Raw genomic sequence first — 15,913 nt, 5'->3', positions numbered from 1 at the left:
CTTGTCAAATTTGGCAGAAATTGTCTAACAGATTGAAAAGTTGCTAGAAGGGCAAATCAATAGACAAGAATGATCACATAAACCCCATTTCCTCAGGAAACGGGCTGAAAAAAGTCATGGATGTCACTGAGTTAGAATGGTTTAATAAAAAGATTAATTAAAACTGAGGGCATATTTTCTGGAAACCCATGTACATGATGGGTATCTTGTAACTGACTGCTAATGATTTTGGGCAAAAGCAGGAAGAGATACACATCTACTGAACAGGCAACCATGAATTAACAGACCTACATTTCAGGCTAAACTCTTAGCTACAGAATGACTTTAAAAAAAAAAAAAGAGAGGGTGAGGGGGGAAAGCACATTCCTACTTCTGTACTGCCCTTGCTGACATTAGCCATTTGCTGCTGCGGTTGCAGTACTGTGCTGACTCTGCTCACACAGCAGGCCACGAAGTCGTGGGAAAGGAAAAAAAGTCAAACAAACTCACTCCTATAGTATCTGTACAGGCTTGGTTGAGTTTTTGTTTGTTTTCGGTTTTTTGTTTTTTAAACATCATGTTCCATAAAGCTCTTATTAATTTTGAAATATAAAAAAGTGTTAGTCCCAGAGAAACCATAAGAATGTATTTCCCAACTACTCCTACTATCCTAGCATCTGAACTTCTGGAAAAAGAGGTATTCAATACTTAAAATTGAGTGTAGTGCTGAATACTTCAATCACTGTCCTGTTATGGTAGTTGCAGTGTGGTTTGTTTGAGGTTTATATCTAAGGAAATCTAGTTACTGGTTAGCCTCAAGACATATTTCTCATTTCCTCACTGTCACAGTGACAGGCTACCCAAAGGATCCAGAATACCCTAAAGGGAACCTTACAATTATCATCTGATCTTTGGAGCGCTTGCAGAGTTCTTTTGTCTTCTTGTTTTTCTGCAGGTTGTGAGCCATTTTTGCAGGTGGGTTGGATCCACACGGAAGAGTCAATTCATCTAGGTTAGCCTGTGCCCTGAAAAATCGTTTCAGAGACAAATTAGTTATTCCATAAAAAGGTTAAATCGCAAGTCCGGTGCTCAGGATAAAGTAGCAACATTTATTACAGAATACCCTCAACTAAACCAGATACAGCAAAGCTAGGTTCTTGAGAGCTGTGGTGCCAAGTCCTCTGCAGGGAAGGAGGGATGCTTCAGGAAGAACAGCAATTGCATCAGAAGAGTTAAATTGACTAAGCACCTCTCTCACTTCCACAAGCACGCTATTTCAAGGACGTTAGGGCATTACCACTCGCCATAACTCAGCAGTTCCTTGAAAAGTCACAAAGAGATATACAACAAAAACTGAAAAGCAGAGGTCCAGATCCATGAAGCATGGAAACTGTCCAAGGCCAGTAGTTGCATCCTTAGACTACTGCTCAATCACGACTAGACATCCAAAACACTTCTGTGCAAGCTCAGAGCTTCAGGCAGCTTCAGGCTTGACACTCTCACACCCAAGTCCAACTGGGATCCAAAAATCAAAGTTTCTCTCAACAATCCCACAGCTATGCTCCTTATATACCCTTCAATGTCCAGTTTCTGCATAAAATTACAGCTGTAATCTCTCACCTAAACACATGGCAAGAGAGAACCCCGCTTACTACAACTGGCAAGGGGTCAGTGCCTAGTACACTCCAGGCATTCAAAACCATACCTCCCTTTTCAAGGCAAAGCACAACAAACCCAAAATCCTGGCAGAGGACTGTAGCCACTAAGTGCTGCAATACAGCCTTTAGACAATAAACCCAACACTCAGCAACAGAACAGGTCACCAAAAGCCAATGTCAGGCATTGAATCAAATCCCAGAGTCAGAAACTCTGCACCAAGGGCGCAAGTGGAAAATGCAGAGCCTACCCTTCTATTAGTTTAGGAGCCCTCTGGCTTTGTAAGGTCCCCAACTACCTAGAGGCTCAAAGAGATGAGCGCAAAGAAATAACTACAGATACCTGTGTATTTAAGCAAGACCGGCAAAGGGAACGTGTGCTTTGCTGTACAGCTGCACTGCAATCCATAATCCAACATCTTGGTCTGAGCAACTCTAAACGACTAAATTTCTGGGCAACGTGACATGAGGCAAGGATAAACGTCCTATTCTGCCAGTCTCAGCAGAAGTAGCAGCAAAGTTACAAAGCCTCAAGTATTCCCATTTTGTGAGGAAGGCTGACTGTAAGTACACAATATATCACTCACCTCCCCTTACAAAAAGAAAGGGAACAAAATGAAAAATTGAACTCCAATAACCTATGAAACATTTTCATCTAAGCATACAAGAATTTTTCACAAAGTTTTGGCCAAGATTTACCGTAGCTTGGTCTGAAGGCCACACTCCACATACTGCTGGGGTCCCAAGACCATTCTCCCACCCATTTTCTGCTTCATCATCAACAAATCAAGGACCCTCATGTTAACAACATCTTTAGACAAAAGGATCCGCAGCATTTCAGGAAAACTCCCTTGGTACTGGAGCTAAGCTCTCCACTGTAATCTACTAGGGACAGCTTCCTGACCTTTGAGGCATAATACACAGCTAACCAAGGAGGTGAGCAGACTGACGGCAAGGCCAAGAGGAATTCTTTATAGAGCTAAAGATCCAGATGAAGCCTTTATATGAATTTTTTAACTGATAACATGGGCTTGAGCTACTGGGAAGCACATGTTAGAGTTTTATTAATAATTGCCCAGTTTTTTTTCTAACATTACCTGTAGACTTTCGTATGTATGCATATGGGATTTCCTTCGCAGTCCTAAAGTGGGAAGTTCCAACGGTTGAGCAATGAACCTTACCATGGAACTAATTTAGAGATACAAGCGCCAAGCGCTTTTCTAGATTTAGATTCTAAGGAGAATTTCCAAAGCTGTGACTATAAGTAGGAAAAGTTTGCTGTCATCTCTTGGGAAGTGATGAGCACAAATCCAAGACCAATTTTTAGTTAATCACAAACACCAGAATTTTCACATATTCCAGAGTTCCATTTGCGCCACAGAAGGTATTTGAAAAGCCATATGAGGAAGCAAACTAAATTCTGTAATCAGATCTCTCAAAACTTCTCTGGGGCAGAGGACTACAGTAGTGTGACAAATTTTGGAATGTTTATTTTGGCTCTTTTAGAAGTAATTTCAAGTGGTTTTTTTATGTTAACAATAAAAACATTGTGAGCCTAATTTAACAAAATGTATCAAGAAGTCGATTCAATACGGGAGAGGGATTAGTAGCTCTGGTTCTTGTGTGAGAAAACAGAAGTCTTTCCATTATAAGTCTAAGAATACGGCAACAAATTAATTGAAGAAATAAGCTCTTTGGAAGCATGGACACCAGTTAGTACAACTGCAGAGTCCTAGTTCCTGCAAGCAATTTAAGCAAGCAGTTCATGCAAGCTTTACAGCTTGTGCTTCCTTTACATCATGCTAAATATCAAAAACTGCCCAAAAGACTTATGAAAGACCCACTGAGATAAACATGGGGAAGTGGAAGAGATGAGTGGATGCTTCAATTAATTCTTTTCACCCATTTTTATCTTAACTTCTGTCTCATTTCTGCAGCTAGATCAAATGGCAAAAGTCTTGAGCACGCTGCTATCTGCTGCTGTTGGTTTAAACTTCTCAGGAAACCAGTGCAACACGAAAAGCACCTCACTAGCGCAGCTATGTTAGATCTTTACATTTCAGGAACCTTCTGTATAGTAGTACCTCTTACAGAGATACTCCCCAGACTTGCAAACCATGAAGATGTTGGTCAGTGTTAGACACGGCACTGTAATAGTAGCAAAAACACACCTACGGAAAAGTTAATATAGAAAAGCAGTGAACCTGATGGCAGAGTGGTATCAGTTTGACACTGAATTCAAAGAAGAGTATTCCAGAATACCAGCTTAAGAAAGGTAAACAGACTGATGGGTGATGAATGTGCAGTAAATTTATGAATACATATTATGTTTACTAATTGTCTAGAGTGCAACAGGTTAAAATGCATTTACCTATGCTTTTTCAGATTCTAATGACGGAGAGTTATGCCTCAGCACTTATCGTATGCCCAGCAAGCAACGTTATACTGCACTTGCCAAACCGTCTGAATAAAGACGATTTGTTTTGACAACTCTGCTACCAAATCAGATTTGTAGCTAGAAATGTCAAGGTTCTCTGGCTAAAGAGAGATGCAGACATCTGAGGAACAGCCAGTACATACAACTCAGCTAATTTATTGCCGGTTATGAAAGCTCCAGATAGGGGGATAAATAACATCCAGGCTTTGCCGTTCTTGGTGATGAACATATCCAGAAACAGTCCCCTAGTTCTGGTGATTTTATCATGAACATTAACAACACTTAAGAGAAAAGTACTATTACTTCTTTTTCAGTCGGAAAAAAATGAGGCCCACCAGCTTAATAACAATATATCCAAATTCACAATGTACTAGAGGCAGGTAGAAAGCATGCATTTCCTTATTTTCAGGCTATCAGTGCCCTAGACCAAAGCAACGTTAATCTTTCATCTTCCTTTTTAAAAGACAGGTTCTGAAAGCTTAGAATTATTTCTTTTGTCTCAATACACTGAGACAGCAAGGTAAGCCATCATTACTTTTAGAATGAGTACTATTTTTTAAAAAATAACGACTCTGCAGATATGAAACTTCTGATCATTCTGGAAACGTTAGCAAAAATTAACATACCTTTTCCTGCTAGCAGAGGGTGCACTGAATATGGGGTAGACAACGGCAGCTGAAGAGGATACTGGAAAAAGATTAATAAAGTTATCGTGGTTTAAAATAATTTTTAGTTACAGAACATACGGATACACAGAAACAGTAATTCAGGAACCAATGAGACTTTGAAATCACGCGCAAGTATGAAACATTGGGCTCCTATATACAACAGTTTATAAAAGTACCAAGAAGTTGTTGACACTGTAGTATAATAAGATTTGTTCATGACTGGTATCCAGAAATAGTTACCTTCAACTCACTTAAATGACGTTGATCAGGCTATCCTATGCTTTACCCTCTCACACTGGAATTCTGAACAATTATATCAAGCAGAAAACCCTGCCACAATAGCGTAGCGCTTCCTTGGCTATTTACAAAGTTGTTATAACAAATAACGTTCGTTCAAGCATAGGTTTCCGTTCCTATTTTCCATTCCTTTGGCTAAGACAGCCTGACGCTACAGCTTCTTCGTCCTGGAGAAGGTGGGAAAAATCACCGACTCAACACTAGGTTAAAGCATACAAGCTGCAAGTTCTGGGATAATTTAGCAAAGCTGGTAAGGAAAGACATGTAAGTTATTAGTCAGGAATATTTTCCCTTCAAGTACAGAAAGTTTAGTTGCTGGCTGCTTTCTGCTCTTGTAACATTTTGACCGCATTTCCACATAGACAGAGACTCCTTAGCAGCTACAGAAAACATACTAATGTATATAAGCAAAAAAGCTGGTCCTAACAGCCTCCAAAACATACCATAAAGTTGAACCAGCTGTTTCTAGGAAACAGGACACCCAAAAAGAGTCTCTTGTTAGTTTCACAAATGGAAAAGAACAGGAGTCATGAGGATACTAATAAATGATAAAAAGCATAAGACTTTTATATAAATGCAGGACGTTACAAGGCCCAGACACTTCTTGGAAAAACGACGGGCAAGTGGTGTCCAACAGGCCAATACTGTCAAGCAAGCTTTTGGAATGGGATGAGGACAGCTTTTGCATACAGGTGGAGAAAACAATGAGGGAGTCTTTCAGTAAAGAGGTGGAGATAATGGAAAGAAATGTGGCTGGCAGCAAAAGAGTACACGACTCTTTGGAGCAAAAAGGGGAAGTACAGCAGAGAGATGATGACCTTCAAGAAAATAAACTTCAGTAAGTTCCAAAATCAGATAAATAAGTTCCCATGGGAAGCAAGTCTAAAGGGGAAAACAAGTGAAGGAGTGTTGGCAGTTTCTCAAGAAAAAGATTAACACCAGATGTCCAATTTACTCCAGCATGGAAGAAGTGAATTAAGAGACAAACATGGCTAAATCACAAGTTCTTCACCGACTGGGAACTCAAGGAATCACACAGGGAACAGAAATTAGGGGAAAGCATAGCAACAACATGAAGGATTGAAATCAGAAACGCCAAAATACAAAATAAGCTATAACTAGAAAGGCCACAGCAGCAAGAAAGCATTCTACAGTAGGAAGAGGAGGGCCAAGAAGCGTCTGCCACTGAAAGAGGAGGGAACACCAAAACAGACGATAGATATGACAAAATATTTAACGCCTTTTTATTTCTGCCATCAATACAATAATTAGTGGTGATCAGTTGTGATTATGTGATCATAATTAAGATACAAAGGGGGTACCAACTTGGCACGGCATAAAGAAAGATGTAAAGAGAACACTTGATTCAATTGACCATTTTCAGAGCAGCCAAGACTGAATTAACCCTAGGCTGCTGAGGCAATTTGGAGAACACATAAATGCGAGAAAAAGGAATACTACCTATCTTTAAAAGGGGAAAAAAAATGGAGAAATCAGGAAATTAGTGATCAACAATATAACCTCAATTTCTGCAAACATACAGGCTCATATTAGCACATATTTGGAGAATGAGATGGCAGGCAAAGGCCAACATATTATTCTGCCTCAATAAAATAACATAAAAGCAGCATAATTTCTTTTTATTGCCACCTGTCATTCTCCAGGAAGGATAGAAACAATAGATGCCTTAAAGGTAAATATATTAACTTCTGAAAAAGTTCTGAAAAGTTCTGAAAATCGTATTGTGTCAATAGGGAAACATGATCTAGGAGAAACCACTACAAGAAGAACAAAGTGGCGTCGGGGGAAAAAAGTCACATTCAAATAATGCCAATAATCCACTGTCAAAAGAAAAAGGATAGAGTTCTCTAGGTGACTATCAGGAATAAACAGTTTCATGAATGAAATGTATGAAGGAATAACATATACTTCTAAGTTTGTTAATAACAGCTAGCAGAGAGGAGCATTTTAAAATCTAATTTAGAAAGCATTCTTAAATTCAAAATGGTCAGAAGCAAATACTGAAATAAGGATAAGGGGAACTACTAAAGATAAAGAGGTGCAAGAATAAGAGATAGGGGCCAACTCTCTGGGCAGCAGCTGTGCATTAAACGCTTCAGTTATTGTGCATCTCCAACCAAATGCACAATGCTTCTTTGGAAATGCATACAACAGCACGGCATGTGAAACATGAACTACTCCCTTTCTGCTACTCTACGCCAGTAAGGCCTCAGATGGAGGCCTGTTTTGAAGCACGTTGCAGATATGGCTCGGTCTGACAGAAAAAAAAAAAAAAACAAACAAACAAAACAAAAACAAATCAAGATACAAAAGCAAGACTTAAAAGGAAAGCTGAAAGAATCAGGTCAATGTAGCCTGGAGAGAAAAGAATGCAGAGATAGATAATAATAGGTTTCAAATATAATAATTTCCCAAATCACATTGGGAATAGGGTAAGCAGTAACATGAAGATGGAAGATAAGTTAGACATCAGGATACAAATAAAATTTATGTATTATTCAACATTAAAACAGATTTGTCAGGGAGACTGTGGAATCTCAGGCATTACTGTCTAACCTATTAGAAAAAGAAAAAAAAGTAGACTTAGTTAGTGTTAGTGACTTAAGTAGAGTTGGTCCTATTGGGGAAAAGGAGATAATCTAGAAAGACTTTAAAATCCCTTCCACCTCACTTTCCCATGGCAACAAAGGTCATACACCGAGACATGCATAATCTTACTCACCTTTCTTATTCCCCTCACATGGAGGCTGGCTTGAAGGAATAATCTCCTGATCATCTGATTCACAGGCAGTAGAAGAACTAATTTCATCAAAATCCTATAAATTAAGAAAACTTTTTAGGGCAAAAAGATAACTCTTTATGTGATTAACTTTTCAGGTAGGTTACTTGCAACCTTGTGGACTTTAAAACATCATCAACTTATTTCTCATTTACCTGCCTTTATTATGGTAAGACCAAATTCAATTTATGACAAATCATGACCATGCTTTTTGATTCTCAGTAACACTTATGTATGGTCGATTTACCTGCTACTGCTTTTTTAATTATTATGTTTATTTATTTTTTATTAAATGCTAAATGTAGAGGTTTGTAGTACTTCTTCAGTTTAGCACTTCTGGCACTGTGCTTCATTTTCTGTCTAGAACCACGCACCTTCATAGCTTTTGGAAACCTCCTGCAAACAAAGTTTGCCAGACTCACTTTTGCCTTAAACACTGTTCTTTTGCATATGACTACGTATTATTTCCTATTTCATCAGGTAAAACTGGCTCCATCAGAAATGATCTACCAGATCAAGGCCCAAGACTGGCCTATATTGATTTTGCAATAACAAACTCCCTGTGTTTCTTTTTCATATACTCTTCTCACGATCACCCTCTCAGAAATAGTTTGCCAGCACAAAAGCTGCAATCACAGCAGACCCAAATGCTTTCAAGCTAATATTTTTCACTGCATGTGCAAGATCAGATTGCACAAGCCAACATTTGTCTTTTATTAATGCTGCATTGTAAAAACACATTGACAATCAAATCAGGAATGTGAGAGAGATACTAACACAGTACAGGTGAACAAAGAAGGCAGTAAATTTTCCTTTATTGAACCAATGTAGGAATATAAAACACATTAGTCCTATAAAAACAACTTCCCACCTTGTTCATTGTTTCTTTCCAATGCCTAATATAAATTACTAAAATGTATTCCAATGTTTCCATACATTTTAGGTGACAGAATGCAACAGCAAAATATGGCATTAAGTGTAATGAAATAGTATGAAAACCTGTTCCAATTTCATATTTTATAGCCGTTCCACTGCCACCCTTACCTTTCACACCTAGGCACTAAGTGAGAAAGAAAAATCCACACCCCAAACTAAACAATTCTCTAGCAAATCATAAAATTAAAAGTGAGGTCTGGCAAGAATTAACTGCTTGGCAATGAGCTAGACTCATTTCTAAGTTTAACCATTCCAGCACTGCTAGACATATTTGCACAGGAATTAAAAGTATGTTACAAAAATATGCTGTCACTTTTTTTTAAAATTATTATTATTATTTTGACAGAGGTTCCCTTAAAAAAAAAATCCCAGAAAACGTCTTCCCTCTCAAACACTGGAAATACGTTCACTGCAAAGTCAGCAACAGATAGAAATCGCTTGTACCTCTTCAGTAGTACACTAAGAGGTTAAAATTATTCAAATACAAACCAGCTCAGTAAACTCATTATTGGTTTGTTAAAAACATGATAAATTTGGGCTTTGTCTCACTACAGAACTAGCACACATGGTTTCTAATGAGAATATAATTGCTAAAAGATAATCTCAGACCAGATTACAGCCTATGCAATAATTTGAGTGATGCCAGCTGGCTTTACCAGCAAACAAAACTCTTATGACCCAGAAGAAATCTCTACATAAAGATAAGTTTTGCTTTCTCTGACCAACTCTTTCACTTGTTGAGAGGCTTAGGCCCAGGAAAAGCCGGGGCAGGGGAAGTGTCTTCAAGGAGTACTGCAGCAGAGCTCTCGAGAACACTTCCTTCCTCCAGTTTTAAGGACTTATCTTTTGGAAAAAAGACGGACTACCTAGGGAGTATGCCTAGGATACAAGCTCAGAACCTCCTACAAAATTCAGGAAGGTCAGACTTGGCATTTGTTACATTTATTAAAATAGAAGACAAAAAAGGACATGTTTAAGAAATTCTTTTCCAGCTTTGCCCTTGATGGTGCAAAAAAAAAAAAAAAAAAAAAAAGGATACAGATTAACTTTTGCAAAACATCATCCAAAAAGCTTTCCTTTCAGCTATCATAAATGAAATATTTCACTGCGGTGTAGCAGTAGTAACAGACAGGGATGACAGCATAAAGTTATTAAAGGTTTGCCACAGTTTTATGCCTTCATAAGGCAGGAACAAATCTGTAAAAGTTTTCTTAGTCAAAACCCACTAACATGTCTTACTAAGTACCCTATATCCGAATAACGAGAGCATGCACTACTTCCAGCTTGCTAAGCAAGCTCAGCGCATGGCACCCGAATACCTATGCCCGCTCTGGTCATACCTCTACCTACCACATTCTCTGCATCAGTATCTTCCACAGCTGGAGATTTTGAAGTACAAAACTGAATGACAGAGGTGCTTTCACTTTTCTGCAGAGATGTCTTGCCTTCACAAACTGCTTCTCTCTCTTCATTTTTGATATTTGTAAATCCCTCCCTGGTTTCTTTTTCCTTCTTCTGAGGCACAGAAATACTCCTCGATATACCACCAGCCTCAAGAATCTTTTTTGTATTAGCTGAATTAGACTGATTAGCTCTCAGAAGCCTGGGTTGATCGTTTCTTTGTGGAGAGTGGGGGGGCTCCTGGGGGGACTCCTGGGGTGACTTAGGGTCTACAGGTAGTTTTTTAGAACCAGAGTGTGATTTCTTTCTGACAGAAAAGAATGCTGCTCCTGACTGGAGTTTCAGAGCGGGTTTGACTTTCATGCTTAGGACTCTGAAAGGTGACTCCATTTTCTTTTTAATTAGACAATTAGCATTCTCTTTCTCTGCGCTGGGTTTACCAGGTGGCATATCTCCCTTTGCCTTCTTAAGCTTTTTGGGGACAGCTTTACCATGTCTGGAATTTATTGTGTGCTTTGCTGGTTTTGAGCTTATATTCCTGCTGAAGTTCACATCAGTCTTCTCAGTCCTACTGGCAGTTGGGAGATTTTCATCATTTTTCCTCTCACCAAAAGAGTAGTTCTCATTCAGTTGTTTCCTCTCAAGAGGAGTAAGGTATCGCTTTTCCTTGCTATAAAAGGACACCACGGGCACGATGGACTTGTACGAGGCAGCAGTCTTTGGGGATAGTTTAGAATTTGAGAATTCCCTACATGCAGCTGTGGGAACACTGGCTGTCTGAAGAGGAGAATTATCCAGCTTCCTTGACAGTGATGACTTCGTGGGTATAGCTTCATTTTCTTTATGCTCATCACTGGAGCAAGATAATCTTTTTATTTGAGAAGCACACCAACTATTTCTCGATTTCTTGAGCGGAGACAGATCTTCATCAAAGCTTGCCATCAGTTTTTTCACTGGCGTCTCAAACGCTAAGGATACACTACAAAAAACATTGAAAAGCAAAACACCATCTATACTATGGAAAACCTTTCCGTAACTGCTTGGCTTAAATAACAGTGAAGTTTAGTTCAGACTAGTTGCCTATATTAGTACATGTCCAGTAACAAACATGAACAGAGATCAACATAGGGCATAAGAATTTCTTGCCATTCACACCACTTCTTTTTGAAACCTCTAATCTATTTTCCTGCCTGAACTTCTTAAAGCACAGGAAAACAACGGTCATTTTACTTTCTGGAATGTTGTTGACATAATCAGTGCTGTCAATGATTAAGCAAAAGAAATGCTTGATATGTTTCAGACCAACTCTGTCAACTGAGATTTGTGCTTCTGAAAAAGCTTGTCTTTACCTTCCCCTCCCCTGTACGTCTGATTGGTAAAGCTGGAAGAAAAAAAAAAAATAGGGAAAAAAATTCCCACCTTTTTTACACCAGTTCCCAAAAGGCAAAAGTCATATACCACTCTGATGGCTATGGGAGAGCCTAGAAACTTGTCAGTTCCTCACTAATAAGTTTTGAACCCGCTAGCTAAGAATATACACAGATATACAGTTTATATAAAGGTCATTTTCAGCTGTTCCTCCTTCTGGCTGTAACATATTATATATGATTGCTCAGTTCATAACAGAGTGAGGTATTTCTTCAGTAAGTACTGAAACAGTACTTGCTTGCTCAAGTATTTGTCATTCTAATTGACCGATCAAACTTCACTCTTGGTCTCCACCCAGAAATATGTTTACGGGGGAAATACAGGACAAACATGAGAAAAGTCTGTTCAGCTAGTAGTTATGAAAGAACAAAGAACAACCTATTATTTCAGATTTAAAATTCAGTTTTTTGTCCATGGTCAATGGCTTCTCCTCCATCAGATTTAAGGGAAAAATAATAAGTACTTTTTTACACACACATATATATATATAAAAAAAGATACCTTCTTTCCATTAACACTTAGGAATATTTGTGCAGAGCTTTAAGTAATTCTCTACTGTATATCAAAATCTCTCCAAATTGGACTTTCTTCTTCTTCTGAAGTGTTACCAGAACATTGCCAGGATTTTTATTTCTTAAGTTTCCTAACAATCAGTTAACAACCACTTTCTACTGCTTTTGTGACCTGCTTAGGGCTACGTCTATGTGTAAACGGCAAAGCATCGGAGAACTGGTTTTTAATCAGAGGAAAGGAAAAAAAAAAAAAAAACACTTATGACTAGTTAACATACCCATCAGTATCAGTAGAACTATAGTTCCTTTTTCGTGGCGTAACAGTTGCCATATCTTCACCAGAGCACCTGAAAGAACACATTTTTAATAGCCTAGAAAAAAAGCTTAGTAAAGAAGGAAAAGACAGTGAAGGACTGGGAGAAACATTGAGTGAAAGCAGTTCAAGCGTGACGGAGCATTATAACTTTTGACAGAATGACAGAGACTAGAATAATTCCGGGTTATGTTTCACTTGAGTTTAAGCTGTAGCAAAGATACACACAGAAAGGATCCTCTGAGTCAAGTCCGGACCTGTCAGCATGGACAAATGCATCATATAAGTCCCTTTTCTAAAACCGAATCAGATAATTCAGAAATGAGTTTTGCTTTCTTTCTCCCATATTCTTTTTGGAAAGCTCATTCTAGACCTCACTGCTGTGGTCCCTATAAACCTCCTTGCTCTCTGCCTACATATATTCACAGTCACTTCATTTCCATGAGGGTTTTATGTTGACATTTACCTTCAAGGGGAAAGAGCTCTTTCCTTGTGTTCACACCCAACTGGTTTAGAGAAAAATCTGTTTCTCTCTCAGCTTCCATCTTGCCAGATGCAATAAAATAAGCTTTTTTAGCCTTCATTAATGAAGTAGCCATCTAAGCCCTTTTAACACTAGATACTGTTTGTTCCATTTCTTCTAGTTTGGCATAATTGCTGTATGACATTAACTTTCTTGCATGACAAGCAACACAACAGAAAAGATAACTGAAACCCTAGATTCAGTCACTCCCAATATCCTATCTCCAAGATGACTAATAGTATTCAAAAACTACTAGAACATGGTGTAAAGAATAACTTATTCAATAATCTGCCAGTAGGGGGAGGTTTTTCACAACATGCCGGTATTTATAAATTGCCGGTTTCGGGAAGCAGTGACCGAGGGGTGACCCAGGAATGACAAGCTGTTGTGAGCCATCACATAAGCATTGGCAGACAGTCAAAATCATCAGCTGTGTAGCTGTATCAAGAGCTATACAATTTCAAAATACAGCAGCACTGGCAAAGGGGAATTACAAGAAAAGGTGGGCCGTGCGACCTCATATTCGGCCAAGGGCTCTGGAAGCACAGAAGAAGAGCCTGCTGGTAGCTAGGGTATAAGATACAAACTGAGGGAAAAGGATGAGGATGCTTATAACTCGTCCACTCTTAACCTGACGATCCCACAAGCCGTTCCCTGCGAGCATCTCTCCACTGTCAGCCCCAGCCACATACAGTCCTTTCCATAACTTTTAAAAACCACCAGGCCAATTCACAGCTCTTTCCCCCAAGAGTTCCAGCACCTCTTGATGCCCTGCACATTAGCGGTGCACCAAGCTCTCGCCTTAGCCACATGCCCCCACAAGCACCCTGCACGTTAGCGTTGCACCAGAGCCCTACACCTCAGCGCCCCACAGCCTGCACACACCCTGTGTGCTGACACCCCGCACCAGGGCTTCACGAAAGCGCTCCACGGTTGACCCCTGACCCCAGGATCCCACATTGTGCAATCCCAAATACACCTTGGACTTCAGCACTACCCAGACGCTGATCCTGGCACCCCATACCGAGCACACATGCATCCTCCACCTTAACGCAGCACCAGACCCTGGCGGCAGCACCCATCTCCCCCCGGGTACACCCCCTGCCTCTCAGCCCGGCACCAAGCCCTAGCATCCCACACATACACTGCACCTTAATGCTGCATCAGGCCCTGGCCCCAGCAGCCAGCACTCCCCTGGCTCAGACCGTGCGTCTCGAAGCCATGTCAGACCCTCACCCAGCACCTCACACACCCCTCAATGCCATGTCACACCCTCAACCAGCACCCCACACCCAACACCACACCAGACCCTCACCCCTGCACCTCACACCCCTCAAAGCCATGTCACACCCTCAACCAGCACCCCACACCCCTCAACACCATACCAGACCCTCACTCAGCATCCCACACCCCTCACACACCCCTCACCGCCACACCAGACCCTCAACCCTGCACCCCTCACACTCCCCTCAGTGCCACGTCAGACCCTCACCCCTGCATCCCACACCCCTCAATGCCATGTCACACCCTCACCCAGCACCCCACACCCCCTCACACACCCCTCACCACCACACCAAACCCTCACCCCACACCCCTCACACACCCCTCAATATCACACCAAACCCTCACACACCCTCAACCTCACACCCTCACCCACCACTCCACACACCCTCAACACCCCACCAGACCCTCACCCACCACCCCACACCCCTCAGACACCCTCAACACCCCACCAGACCCTCACCCACCACCCCACACCCCTCAGACACCCTCAACACCCCACCAGACCCTCACCCACCACCCCACACCCCTCAGACACCCTCAACACCCCACCAGACCCTCACCCACCACCCCACACCCCTCAGACACCCTCAACACCCCACCAGACCCTCACCCACCACCCCACACCCCCCAATGCCACACCAGATCCTCACTGAACACCCCACAGCCCCTCACATACCCTCAACACACCAGACCCTCACCCAGCACCCCACACCCCTCACCGCCACACCAGACCCTCACCCCTGCACCCCACACCCCTCACACACCCCTCACCGCCACACCAGACCCTCACCCCTGCACCCCACACCCCTCACACACCCCTCACCGACACGCCAGACCCTCACCCAGCACCCCACACCCCTCACACACCCCTCACCGCCACGCCAGACCCTCACCCACCACCCCACACACCCCTCACCGCCACGCCAGACCCTCACCCAGCACCCCACACCCCTCACACACCCCTCACCGCCACACCAGACCCTCACCCACCACCCCACACCCCTCACACACCCCTCACCGCCACGCCAGACCCTCACCCACCACCCCACACCCCTCACACACCCCTCACCGCCACACCAGACCCTCACCCCTGCACCCCATACCCCTCACACACCCCTCACCGCCACACCAGACCCTCACCCCTGCACCCCATACCCCTCACACACCCCTCACCGCCACACCAGACCCTCACCCCTGCACCCCACACCGCCACACCAGACCCTCAACCCTGCACCCCACACACACCCCTCACCGCCACGCCAGACTCTCACCCCTGCACCCCACACCCCTCACCGCCACGCCAGACCCTCACCCCTGCACCCCACACCCCTCACCGCCACGCCAGACCCTCACCCCTGCACCCCACACCCCTCAACACCCCACACCAGACCCTCACCCAGCACCCCACACCCCTCACACACCCCACACCAGACCCTCACCCCTGCACCCCACACCCCTCACACGCCCCACACCAGACCCTCACCCACCACGCCTCACCGCCACACCAGACACTCATCCAGCACCCCACACCCCCCCGGGCAGCCCCCCTGCCCGGCCCCAGCCCCGGCAGCCCCCGGCCCGCAGCGAGCCGCGCGCGCTCACCTCAGCGCCGCCTCAACCGCCAACGGTCCCGCGCCTTCGAAAGCGCGCGGGCTCTCCCGCCCGTCACGCTCCCCCCCC

The 15,913-nt window shown here is 42.7% G+C and overlaps 1 protein-coding gene across 2 annotated transcripts in view; it reads right to left on the bottom strand.

The window, feature by feature from the left end:
* Nucleotides 1-15,913, bottom strand: part of ESCO2 (establishment of sister chromatid cohesion N-acetyltransferase 2) — a 21,730-nt gene extending 5,817 nt beyond the window's left edge. Inside the window, exons 1-6 of one of the 2 annotated variants that reach the window (XM_068936694.1) lie at nucleotides 15,836-15,913; nucleotides 12,392-12,460; nucleotides 10,123-11,152; nucleotides 7,780-7,873; nucleotides 4,698-4,758; nucleotides 875-1,004 (exon numbers count right to left, since the gene is read on the bottom strand). In XM_068936694.1, the coding sequence (XP_068792795.1) occupies nucleotides 875-1,004; nucleotides 4,698-4,758; nucleotides 7,780-7,873; nucleotides 10,123-11,152; nucleotides 12,392-12,444 (1,368 nt within the window). In that variant the 5' untranslated portion in view covers nucleotides 12,445-12,460; nucleotides 15,836-15,913. Of the gene's footprint in view, nucleotides 1-874; nucleotides 1,005-4,697; nucleotides 4,759-7,779; nucleotides 7,874-10,122; nucleotides 11,153-12,391; nucleotides 12,461-12,892; nucleotides 12,971-15,835 lie in introns of those variants that run through there. The other variant, XM_009690296.2, reaches the window with a different exon arrangement.

Source organism: Struthio camelus, chromosome 3 (genome assembly GCF_040807025.1).
Source record: "Struthio camelus isolate bStrCam1 chromosome 3, bStrCam1.hap1, whole genome shotgun sequence".
NCBI classification, from domain to species: Eukaryota; Metazoa; Chordata; class Aves; order Struthioniformes; family Struthionidae; genus Struthio; species Struthio camelus.
Note: the sequence above shows the minus strand (reverse complement) of the source record. Positions and strands in the feature narration are given on the sequence as shown.